Source organism: Choloepus didactylus, chromosome 3 (assembly GCF_015220235.1).
Source record: "Choloepus didactylus isolate mChoDid1 chromosome 3, mChoDid1.pri, whole genome shotgun sequence".
NCBI lineage: Eukaryota > Metazoa > Chordata > Mammalia > Pilosa > Megalonychidae > Choloepus > Choloepus didactylus.
In genome coordinates, this window is record NC_051309.1 from 51,546,690 (window position 1) to 51,560,299 (window position 13,610).

At 37.4% G+C, this 13,610-nt stretch overlaps 1 protein-coding gene across 1 annotated transcript in view; it reads right to left on the reverse strand.

The window, feature by feature from the left end:
* CORIN (corin, serine peptidase) overlaps positions 1 to 13,610 on the reverse strand; it is a 282,039-nt gene that overhangs the window by 16,724 nt on the left and 251,705 nt on the right. The window contains exons 17-19 of the mRNA XM_037828932.1: positions 6,752 to 6,868; positions 4,071 to 4,120; positions 3,743 to 3,917 (exon numbers count right to left, since the gene is read on the reverse strand). Of these exons, the coding sequence (XP_037684860.1) occupies positions 3,743 to 3,917; positions 4,071 to 4,120; positions 6,752 to 6,868 (342 nt within the window). The remainder of the gene's footprint in view (positions 1 to 3,742; positions 3,918 to 4,070; positions 4,121 to 6,751; positions 6,869 to 13,610) is intronic.

Below are 13,610 nucleotides of genomic sequence, written 5' to 3' on the forward strand. Positions count from 1 at the left end.
GGAGGTGTGGATCCCAAATGGAGAATTTCTGTTTCAGTGGACATTGTTACTGATGGGAATGGATCAAATCCCTCAAGTAGACGGAATAGAAAAACAAATTGTATATGACTATCATAGTTGGTAATCAACTATAAGAAAAAGAGGTGTTTGTAAAAAAAGTTAGACCAAATCTCTCACTTCCTTTTTTAAGTGTATTAAAAGACTGCTAGATCAGGGACAAGAGGGCAGGCACAATGATTTCATTCTGTGGACAACGAGAGAGGGAACTGTCCAGAGATGGGTGAATGATTGTTGAGTAATATTAAAGGTCAACAGATATTGAATGTCACGCATGGCACCTGTTTGTATTTTTGGGAAATGTTCTCCCTAGGTCTAAAGGTCATGAATATAGGATTAGAAAATGTGGTATTTACATTGACTCAGTTGGAGTTCTGCTGCTGGGCATGGTTGGAAGATTTAAGGATGAAGAAGCTGAAGCTACAGGTGAAAAGACTAAAGTGATATGCACAGGGTACTAAGTAGATTAGGGAAAGAAAGGAAATGAAGATGAGACTGATAGGCTGAGATAATAGGGAAGAAGTACAGAAAAGCAACCAAAAGTCTTGGTGGGGTTGAAAAGCTTGTGCGGTAGAAATTAAGATGTGGATGATTTGCTAGCATTAAGGGTTCTGGTCATACAATGGGGTGACAATTTTTCATGAAGGTTTCCTGCAGAAGAATTAGATGCTTCTGACAATTACTACTTATGTGCCAGGCTAGGAAGTTTGTCCTTAAGTCCTTCAGAAAAGGGAGAAGGCAGGGAAATTGCTTGTTAAATTATCCCTAAAAGTCCAAGATTTCTTGCTTGGAACTTTTGAAGCTGAATTGCTATTAGGGCATGTGGGACCAGTTCTGGTCAACTTAGTATCTCATGTTCTGTTTTTAATTTTCATTTGGGATTTTCAAATACCTCTCCACGGAAGAGCAAAGCAATTTGTCTTTTTTCTACCAATATAATTAAAAGAGACAGGCTTCAGAAGACCTACAAATGGGGCATGCCGGGCTTTGCCAAAGTGCAGGATCAGGATATGAAGTAAATCCCATTAATTGCAGCAATTGATGACTCCGGCAGAGAGTAAGGCTTACAATTAGTAGTTCCCAAAAGCTTGAAGGGTCATTGGAGAGATTATAAAATAGAAGCAGGGTTATTAACACACATTCAAGCAAAGGCTTGTTTGACGTTGGGCAATTTCTAACTTCTTACGGATGGACCAGATCCCTCTTAAGAGTTCTGTAAAGTGTTCCACAAAATTTCACCCAGCCTTTGGTATCATATCCTTTTCCATAATTATAAACACATATTTATTCTCTATTGCAAAGTTTCTGTTTAACTTCCCAGCTACGTCAGTAAAGGTGAAAACCTGAACATGACATATGGAAATAAGAAAGTGAGATATGAACCTGGACTAACTAGCACATAAAGACTATTGTTCCCTAAAAGAACTGTTGGATTCATTTAGGTAATCATCTTTAGATTAATGTACTCTTACTAGTACAGTCTTTTGCTTATCATAGGGTTATAAATCAGACCTGGAAAAGACATCAGGAAACATCTGGCCCCTTCCAAAGCAATAACATTGCAGTGTGTTTCTTGACATAGCAGGCAGATTCTTCCAGTCTCTCTGAGTTGCACGTTAGAAATTCTCAGAGGAGATACTGGTTTGATTTTTTATATTTTATTTCCCCCAAAAGAGCAATACAGAAACTGAATATACATAAGTCCATTTTATAATCACTTATCACATTGTATTCTAATTATTTGTTTAAATGTCTGTCTCATCACCAGGTCAGCTCCTTGAGAAAAGAAATGTATATCCATCTCTCTCTTCCTACATGGAGCTTAGATTCTGTCATATAGGATGTGCTGGGACTCTATCCTCTAGAAACAAGAATACCAGTAGGAGAGTACTTTTGTAAAAGGTGATTTATTACAGCATTGTTAAAATAGCAGCAAACTGGAACTAACCTGAATGTTCATCAACTGGGGAACAATTGAGTAAGTAAAGGTAAAGCTATGTGATGGAATATCATTTAGCTTTAAAAACAAACGAGTTAGAGCTGTATCAATTGACCTGGAAGGATGATTATAATATATTGCTAAGTGAGAAAAAGCAACTTTACAAAGAAAAGTAGACAGTGAAATTCTAAATTGTGAAAATAAACAATACCACCCTGTGATAAACCTATGCATTTACAACTTTGGAAGATCATTCCCCAGGCTGTAATTGGAGTTACCTTGAGGGTGATGAGGTAGTAAAGGAAAGACAGTGGGGAAGGAGATAAACACAGTGTTAGAAAGATGCAAAAAGAGTCACGCCATAATGCTAAGGGAAAAATGCAGAATGAATTTTTTTAGCACTATTTTTTTAAAAGAAGAATTTACTTTTATTGGGGACTTACTGACACCAGGCATTGTTCTTAAGACTTTCCATAGACTAGCTCACTTAATGCCCACACCAACCCTGTGAGGTAGGAATTATTTCCCAAATGAGGCCCAATGAAGTTAATGAATTGACCTGTGGTCACACAGTCAGTAAGTGGCAAAGCTGAGAAAAGTAAATAATAATAGACAAATAGGCAAAAAAATGAAAATGCATTTTTTTTCCTGGAAATTTAACTCAAACAAATGAAAATAATCAATTTTTTAGGTGAGAGCATTGTGGGTTATTTTTGATGTAAATTTTTACAATTTTACAGTATCCCTTTCAAATAAAGTAACATTTATTAAAAATAAACAGAATAAAATGGATGATGTGGAGGTTTTAAAACCACATCCTCACATCCTTTGACACTCCTCCTGTGGAAAAGAGAGGTCTGTGTTGCTTTCCTTTGAATCTGGGTGGGGGCTTTTGACTGGTCTGACTGACCCAGAAGCAATGTTAAGTGTCTTTGGAAGCTAGGTCAAAAGAGTAATACCACTTCTTCCCGGCCCACTTAATGAGAAGCTCACCCTGGGGGATGTCCGTCACCAGGCTGTGAAACCAATATGCCAAGAAACAGCGGCCCCCAGCCAAAAGGCAGTGGCGACTACAAGATTTCAGATAACTGCAGCTGCCAGCTGGGGCCCCAGACACTTAGGAGCAGAGACCAACGGCGCCTGCAGTGTTGTGTCCAAATATCTGACCCTCAGAATCAATGAGTATAATAAATGGTTGTTTTATGCTCCTAAGTGACACAGCAATAGATAACCAGAACAGATAGGGACCTTGTGCAGTAATGTTTGTTGATGTGGGGTAGGTTTTCTCTTGGCCACTTACTTATGCTCCTCTTAGGCATAGTGTACATTTTTCTCTGCTTCCTCAACTACTCACCAGTTCCTCCAGCACCCCAACCTCACTGCAGTGTCTAAAGTTACCTTTGCTTAAATTCATATGTTTGATGTATTTAAGAGAGTTAGAAAAGAGGCCAACATTGACTTGAGAGTTAACCTTCTGTATTTCCTCCTCTTCTACCCTCCCTGGGATGTAAATCATAGCAATATACATCCATTGTCAATAAACAAGCAGCTTGTATATTGCATGACAACAATTAGGGTGGAACAATCTGGGCAGATAGATAGATATACCTACTGGGCAGATAAAAGCTTGGGAAATAGATCAGCTATGGCTTTTCCATTGAAGTCACGTCACAGATTACAAATACCACTGAGAGTGCCCAAGTGACAAAAGTTATCACATCCAGTCAATGCAAAAATGCAGCTTACCCCTCAAAGCAATGGGCGACTGTCAGAACCCACTTTTTGGCAATGAGAACACAGCCACAAATGTGTCCACTGGGCTCACTCTGCAGGGAACACTGCCATGGCCACCTCCCAGGGCGGCTTGTCCGACCACCAAGGATCCTCTTGCTCATTCGGGCAGCAGGGCGGCGCCCACAGTCTGCCAGGAAGCAGGAAAAGACAGTTTATGATTCACCAGCAAACCAAGCTAAACACTTTATGTTTTGCTGTCACGTTCACGTGGTCATTTTTCCCCTGAGCCAATCCATTAAATTAAGTTTATATCCCATTGCTATAAAAGTAATTTTCTCACCTTGTTTAGTACACAGAAGAGAAATCTTACTTCTGCTCTGACAAGGCTGCCTAGATTAGGAAACACAAAATGGAATAATATTAAGTTATATATTTGCCATTCACTTCAAATGCTTTATGGGTGAAGGCGGTAGACATAGGAGTGGACTGTTACCAGGAGTCATATTCTTTGAGCAATGATTTCTCTTTTTGCAGAGGGGTATGACCTGATATTGTCTTGGAAGTGGGGTAAATGGAGTGCTATAGTTTGTTTGTTGTTTGGTTTATTTAACATTATAATATAACTTCACATTTGTAGGGAGAGAAACTATTATCAGCAGTTTCCCAACATTGTCTTGGCTGGTGGTACATCCAGAAAGTCGACTCAAACCATTCCACAGGGTGGGGAAAGGAGAGGGTGGATTAGCTGTTTCTCAGAATCTGAGGTGAGGAGGGAGCACGTCAGATTTTTATGCTTAAGGGTCAAAAAATGTTGATAGGAATGAAATATTACTTCAAAAATCTGAAGAACAGATAAAGGAACTGAATAGTTAGACTGGAAAAGAATCTTGCTAAGGCTGCCAGGTTAAATTTTGAATATATGAGGAGCTGACAGAAGGAAGAGGGAATTAAATCAGATTCCATGTAACTCTGGATGGCAGGAGCAGAATCAGTAGATAGAAATGATGGGAAGTGTGTGTCAGGAAAGGAAGAACATTCTATTAATTAGAGTTAACTTCTGAGGTAAGATAATGAATCATGGTTAAGCATATATCAAAGTGGCTGTACAAGAGAATTCTGTTTGGGGTAGGTTAATTTTAATCACTAAGTTCTCTTCCAACCAAGAAGCAGCTATTCACAATTTAAAGAGAGAGACCAATTTTGTACTTTCAAAAATGCTAGTAATGTGCTTTTTCTAATCTAATCTAATCCTAGATCTCTTAGGAAAAAATCCATCCCTAAATATGTCATTTCCACATTCCTTTTTGAAGATTTACTGTGCTTTCATTTCTTGCTAAATTTTCATGGGTATATATGTTATTATTTGTATACAATAAGTTATATAATAAAGAGCATTTTGCTTTTGACCTTTTAATGATGACCATTTAAAGTTGCATCTCCTCCTTACTCTCCACCACATTATCATTGATTTCTTTGTAACACTTCCTAACATCTGTCGTTCTTTTTGTTTACAAGTTCATAGCCTTTCTCTCCACTCATAAAATAGGTGGCCCCTGAGAGCAGGGCTCTTGTTTCCTCATTCACTTCTACATCCCTTCATAGTATAGTAAAGAACCTGGCACAGAGGATTTATCAAAAACTAAGTAATTATTTGACAAATTTCAGATCTTAGCTTTCAGGAGTAAGAAAAGACATCAAAGATTATCTATCCCAATCTCTTTATTTTATAGGAAACTGTGGTCTAAAGTGTTATTTAAGATCACCCTTCTAGTTAGAAGGCTAAGACAAGAATCAGGTATAACAACCCCCAACTTAGAATTTATCTATCTATCTATCTAATCCACCCATCCATCCATCCATCCATCCATCCATCTTATCTATCTAATCTATCCATATCTATCTATCTATCTATCTATCCATCTGTCCATCTGTCCATCCATCTATCTATTCATCCATCCACCCATTTATCCATCTAAATAGTTAGCTAGCTGTTTGTATGTATGTATGTATGACTGTTTGTCTGTCTCACTTTATTTTACCTGAAATGGTTTTTCTCACATTCCTACTTTAGGGAAACAAATCACTCTGTTGAAAGACACAGGCCATTGTTGTGATGGAAGTTGTTCAGTTGACAAATACTCAGAAATTTGACCAAAGAGACAATAAGAGTTTGATCTAGTGGGAAGATGTCAAGACATTCCAAAGGGAAATGGCTTCCATTTACTTTTCTCCTTTAGAAGCCTAAGAAGAGGTTTCCTTAGCATTTTTTTAAAAGCTATGGAGTCAGATCAACTTTGAATTCAGAGTCTGTCATTTACCATCTATGAGCTGTGAGCTTTAAGCAAGTGATTTAAATATTCTAATCCTCAGTTTCCTCTGTTTATAAAAATGAATAATAGTCCCTAGACCTGTGAAGGGAGGGTAAAATGAGTTAACATATATAAAGCTACCTGGCTATGTATCGGTAATGTCATAAGTACTCAATAAGTGTTAATTCTCTCAGCTTATCTTCCTCTTGCAGTCCACCCTCCAACCCTTGCCTTGAGCAAGGGAAGCAACCCGTTAAAGACGCTGTGAGTTTTGAGAGGAAATTTTTCCGAAGCAAACTTGCAAAGATACCTAATAATTTCATTTTGTGTCTTCTATTCTTCTCTCTGACTCCCAAGTATTATTGATTTCATGACTTCAAGTCTCTCTGTTAACTAGCTCCAGGTGGCACATGTAAGCAATGCAACCATGAGAATGCATTTTCAAATAGGTTATCAAAAAACTCCAAGATTAGAATCCAAGTTCTTCCTTCCTAACCACAACAGTTTCTGTCATTGTCATAAAGAACAGAATTAGCCAAGACAAAAACAATCTATGTCTAGAAAGATGAAATGAAACCAATGTTGAAATGTAAAAACCAATAGCTCTTTATTGATGTGGCAAATTTGAATTGTTAGAAATGGAAGAAAGGCCCTGCTGATAAACTCTTGCTTCACAATATGACTCCGCACAGTTCTTGTGACGGTTTCTTACCCTTTTACCAGCAGTTCATGCAAAGTGGTCCCATTGGAGCTCTGCCAGTCAGAGAGCAACCTCAGCCGCGGCTGGTCGTGCTCCTGCTCCTGTATCGACCCAGTCACGGACGGCTCTCTGATGAAAGGGCAAATAACACATAAATATTCAAAGTACAGTGAAGTACATTCTCTTTCAAAAAGAAGTACTAAATCACAAGTCAATATTTCAAGACAGAGATTTGTATTAGGAAACATTTGGCATGGAATGTGATCTGTAAAAGAGGAAGCACTAAATGCATACAGAGGCAATAAAGATCCGAATTTTTACAGCTGTTTTAGTCATTCACTCTACTGACATTTATTTGAACTTTGTGAGGTATCAGAAAATGTACACAATGTAAGTCCCAGCATCTAAAAACAAGAGCAACTTGAGATAGGGATCAAAAGTAAAATGAAATTTATCTAGGTGAGGTTTTTTTTCTCCTCCTTTCTTGCTCATTGTAATCCTGTAATATAGCAATATGTTAAAATAAAATAAATAATAAAAAAGATAATCAACGATCATTTAGTATCCATTTAGAAAGTATAAAATATTCGAAGTAGATTTTTTTAACATATTACAAATCTTTATGTGCTAAAAATTAAGAAGGACTTTGGGAAATAGACACAGAAGTTAGATAGCTTATTTCCCTGTTGACCTATTCTCACTCAACTTCCACCTGTATATGCCTTATTCATCATTTAAATAAATATGAGCACACAGTTTCTGAGATTAAAACCTTAGGTTTCAAAACTATTTTGGTTTTTATGTAAAATATTCTATTCTTCATGGACTAGTTGGTTCTTTTCTTAGGCAACCCATTTTTGAAGAAAGTCTTTTGGATTTTTAATTTAAATAAAAACAATCACCTGATGATATAAAGGGTAGGAGAGGTGGAGGGATTATCTTTAGACAGGAGGAAGGATGACCTCTTCAGAGACTGGAAGGAGGTAGGAGAAAAAGAAGTAGGCACTTTGTTGGAGTTGGAGCAAGGAGGAGAGCAGTACAAGATACTTCAAACTAGATAGTCTCTACTTATCTTTTCCAGCAGGAGGTGAGCTCCTCTGATGAAAGTTAGGGGGTGACAGGGTGCATGGCAATGAGGAAAGTGACATGTATTTGGAATTGTCCCCTGGTGGAAGTCTTTGGAGACACACACCAAAGAAAACTTAGAAGACTGATAAGTATTACCGAGGGCCCAAATGAACCTGGCAACATTGGCATTGTAGTAGAACCAAATTTGCATGCTTAGTGATTTTCTTTTGGGGCAATGGGATGACATTTTTTTGTAACAAAAATGAAAAAAAGGAAGGGTAGGAGAAAAAGAGGTAAAAGAAGTAGGGGCATTGAAAGAAAAATGATCATTTCACCTTATTACTTTTAAAACTATAGAAATCATATAATAGAAAAGAAACAAAATCCTCTCTAAGGTCTGTAATTTTTAAAAATGATAGTGAAACAACTCAATAATAAAAAGGCAAATAACCCATTTAAAAATGGGTAGAAAATCTGAATAGACGTTCCTCCAGGACAGATACACAAATGGCCAATAAGCGCATGAAAAGATGCTCAACATCATCAGGCATCAGAGAAATGCAAATCAAAACTACAATGAGATAACTACTTTGAACCACTAAGATGACTAGCATCAAAAAGTAAAATAATAACAAATGTTGGCAAGGATGTGGAGAAATCGAAACCCTTATCCATTGCTAGTGGGAATGCAAAATGATGCAGGTGCTTTGGAAAACAGCCTGTGAATTATTCGAACGAATAAACCTAGTTACCATATGACCCAGTAATGTCCACTCCTAGGTATACAGCCAAGAGAACTTAAAACATAAATCCACACAAAAAATTGTACACGAATGTTTATAGAGGCATTGTTCATAACCACCGACAATGGACAAATGAACAAACAAAATGTTGTACATCCATACAATGAAAAGTTATTCAGCCACAAAATGGAATGAAGTACTGATATATGCTATAACTTGAATGAACTTGGAAAACATTACGCTAAGTAAAAGAAGCCAATCACAAAAGTCCACATATTATATAAATTCCTTTCATATGAAACATGAAAGTCTAGTACACAGACATCGATAGAGAATAGATACACAAGTAGATTAGCGATTGCTTAGGGCTGTGGAGTGGGAAGTGAGGGTGGAACAAGGTGATGATGGCTAAAGAGGATGGGTTTCTTTTTGAGGTGTTAAAAATGTTCTAAAATTAACTGTGGTGATATTATATGTAGTACATTGCACATATCTGTGAATATACTAAAACTGAATTGTACATGTTGAAATGGGTGAATTGAATGGCATGTGAACTTATATCTCAATAAAACTGTTAAAAAAATAAGGGCAAAATGAAAGAGAACACTTGATATTAGAATGAGCTGAAGATTAAAAACAAACCGGAGTCCTTAATAATGAATTCTAACAATTTGATTTTAAAACAAATGTCATAAATCCTGACCACACTAGGAAGAACTGCACAAGATTTAAATGCATTTACAAACTTGAATTACCTGTTGAATTACTGAAGAATTCACAAAACCTACTGCAAAATAAGAATTTTTCTTGTCTCTCACTAAAGCTAAGAGTCCAACTTTCTACCCACCCCAGAAGTGCTGTTTGTGGAGTAATAGTGAGATGGAAAGTACAAAAGTCAGAGGCCACACGTAGCACTCCTGGTGTTTCTCCTGACACCTGCATTCTGAGAATTCCTTTCTGTAACTGAACAACCTGCAGGCCTCCTAAGTCCAGGCATGTTACTGGCATATGATAAAAGAGGATCAATTTCAGATTTTGTTGTTTAATCAAGTCATTATTGTGCAGGTATTCAGAGGGCAACAAGAGACTTGCATGAGGAATACAACTCAGCATAGGATTTCCACGGATATCAGATAGGAAAATCATTGTAAAGGACACTCGAGCCTTTCTACTCAAAAGCCCTTTCAGTTACCCGAGGAAGAACTCCACGGAGCATCGCACATGGGAAGTTCTTGCAGTTCATTCATTGGCTCCCAAGAAGAAAGGCAATTTAGTCTGAATGTCTCAACTACATCAAGTGGAAAATATGAGCAATCCATCATCAAGAAGAGGGGAGTGTCATTATAAAAATTAGTTTTCCATGAAATTCTTAAACACTAGCCTGCATCTCATGCAGAAAAATAAATCTTTCAGCACCATTAAAAATAGTGAATCCATATGGTTCTATGCCTGCCATCCTACAACCTCTCAGCATTTTAATGATTTCAATTTTTCTTACATTTTTCTTTAATGAATTAATTTTTAAAATTATAAAAGTAATGCTTGTACATGTTAAAAAAAATATAAAAATTATACAAATAATGAAAAGAAAATTGTCTTCTACCCACCCCAGATGCATAGAAAACAACCACTGTAAATAATGTTTTAGTATCCTTGCTGAGCTTTATCTATAATTCATGCAGACATACTTTTTCAGTAATTATTCTGGGAGGTGTTGATAATGTTTCATTTAATGATATATATTGGAAGCCTTTCCATAATAGTAAATATTAGTTAACTGTTTTCTATATGCCAAGCACTAAAACACTTATTTAATCTTCCCAACAACTCTGTGAGGTAGGCTTTATTATTATTCTCCATTCGGGGGATGAAAAAAAATTGAGGCAAAGAGAGAATAAGTAATTTGCCAAGGTCACACAACTAGCAGATGGCAGAACTCATATTTGAATTCTTCTGGTCTGATGCTGGGGTACAATTCCTAAAATTGTATACACTACATAGTCCTCTCTCATTAACGGTGCATATCATGTTCTTTTTATAGCTGTGTAGAGTTCTATTAAATGGATGTACATACATTTACTTAACCAATCCACTATTGATGCACATGTCAGTTGTTTCCAATTTTTTTTCTATGACAAAAAAAGTTGCAGTTCCAAAAGGTGGAAAAAAGAAAGGTAACAAGCTGAGTTCACGGTGGCTGAGAGATTCCAAATAGAGTTGAGAGAGGTTATCCTGGAGGTTTCTCTAATGCAAGCTTCAGCTAGACATCCCAAATGGCCACAGTATGCCATGCCCTTACCAAAAGTCGTCCCCAAAAACCTAGGCCCCTACCTGAGATTCTATAAAAGATTCGCTCACTAAGTTTTATCTCTCAGAAACTTAAATCCACCCGAGTGTTCCTATGCCAGACAAGTCCTAAAACCCAGGGGCAACAGCCTCTTTAAGAACAAGCAGACGCAGCCCCTTCCCCATACTGTCGACAGTCCCTTTCAATATGAACAAGTTAGTGTGCTCACTGTGTAGACACCCCTGAAGATGGAGAAAGAGATTAAGTGAGAGGAACGGATAGCAACAAACAAGGTAAGATTTAACAAAGGTCTATGAATACTGAAACTTTATATAAATATACATATATTTTTAGATGATGGGGTGTCGAGATAGCTGGAAGGAGGTAAATGACATGGTGGAACTTTAATCTATAACATCCTTTGAAATTTGCTCCATAGCTACTCATCGAATTGTGTTTTGCAAGTCTTCACATTTCAGTATATATCTATATTGCATAATAAGAAAAAAACTGAAACTGTGAAACTGTAACCCAAAACAATTTTTAAAATTACCTATAGAACTGCTTGTTGAGCTGTACATTGAAAGTTAACACCTTTCTGTATGTTTGTTGTATTTTACAATAATGGAAATAGCTTAAGTTGTGGGGGAAAAAAAGCAGCAGTTCATATTCTTAAACATTCACCTTTGCATACATATGTAAATATGGTTTTAAAATAACTTGCTAGAAATAAAATCACCAAATCAACGTTTAAAATTTTGATCACTATTAGGAATTTCCTCTCATACTCATCAAGAATGTGACTGCTTTTTTCAATTTTTAAAACTATGCATATAATATAAAAAAGCATCTTGAATTTAAAAGCTATTCAAATTTTGTTTGACAATTTGTATTCCTTTGACTTGAATACTTAGCATCTTTTTCCATATTATATTAAGAGACAAAATTAAAGAACTCCTCTTGGGTGGAGGGTGAGAGAGCAAAGAAGCATTTCACCAGTGACTAAGCATCAAAGTCACTGAATCCTAAGAGAATCTGTGCAGGGAATGAAGTTGGACCCAAATACCTCTACAGCAACCATAGAATCATATACGAAGAAGGAAATTTAAGCAATGACCTATTCCAGCAGCCTCATTTGACAGTCTGAGAAAACTGCGGCAGAGGCACAGACCCACCCCAAACATGAGGGGCCTCATGCAAGAGTTCAAATGCAGGCCCACATACTGTTAATAGATGTTATAGGTGAAGTTAACAAGCTATTAAAGAGAATGTATTCTATTCTTTCACCTTGTCAAACATAACTGCCAGCTTCCAATAAAGAATTCTTGGACTCCTTGGAACAGTGTATTTCAAACTTTAGCATTCATCAGAATCACCCGGAAGGCCAGTTACAACACAGATTGTTGGGCCCCATCCCCAGAATTTCTGATTCATTGGGTCTAAGATGGGGCCCAAAGAATTTGCCTTTCTGACAAGATCCCAGGTAATGCTGATTCTGCTGGTCTGAGACCACAGTTTAAAAACATTGCTCCAAAATAGGGACCAAGCTCTAGGTGGGGATAACCTCTTTGCTATGGATTGAACTGCATCTCCCAAAAAGACATGTTCTGTGAATGGGACTTTATTCAGAAATAGGGTCTTTGAAGATGTTATTAGTTAAAATAAGGCCACATTGGATTGGGTGGGCCCTGATCCAATGTGATTGGTGTCCTTATAAGCAGGGTAGAATTGCATACAGACAGACAGAAGAGGGGAGAATGCCATGTGACAACTGAAGCAGAGAACACCAAAGATTTCTAGGAAACCATCAGAAGCTTGGAAGAGGCATGGAGCAGATTCTCCACCTACAGGTTAAGCATGGCTCCATTGACACCTTGATTTCAGACTCCTAGCTTCCAGAATTGTGAGAAAATAAATTTCTGTTGTTTTAAGCCACCCACTTTGTGTTACCTTGTTATTGCAGCACAAGCACAAGCAAATTAAGATACCTTTGGAGCACAGACTCCTTGCCCCATAGAATGAGTCACAGCTGGAGAAGGAGGGCCAAAGTGGTCCCTGTAAATCAGGGTTTTCACCCTCAGCACTACTGACATTTTGTGCCAGGTAATTCTTAGCTGTGTGGGGCTGTCCTGCATCTTGTAGGATGTTTAGCAACATCTCTGGCTTTTACCAAGTACATGACAGTATCACCCCATCATCCCTGGTTTGGTGATCAAAAGTAACTTCAGACATTGCCAAATGTCTCCTGGTTGAGAACTGCTGCTGTGGATCATGTGTCTTGAGACAGTACTGCACAGAGAAGGAAAGGATTTGCTCCAAATTTGCTTCTTGAGGAATTGTGTAACCATAAGGCACATATAAATATGCATGCAAAAATTCTCCCCCTACTGAAATGAGAGGACAGAATTTGCCTGGAAGTCTGAAACATCCTGACATTCTGCAAGGAGTGAAATATTTCAAGGTTTAGTAGCAAAGTCAGATTACTAGGCCATCTGGCCTATTTCTCTCCTGCCTTTCATCAAGTCCTTTGGTAATTAAATAGTAAGAATCTCATACTTGTGTAATAATTATGTGGGGGTTCCTTATTTTAAAAATCTCCCCAATCAAGAGCTTTTTTTTTTTTTTTACCTTTGACAGCAAGAGTGCAGTGCTACAGGAGCAGGAAGGAATGACCTAAATAGATATGTTACTCATTTCAATGGAAGGACAAGCTCTGCTCTAGTGTGTCTATTGCTGGGGAAAAAGAAATCCGAGTATTCAACCTCGATACTTG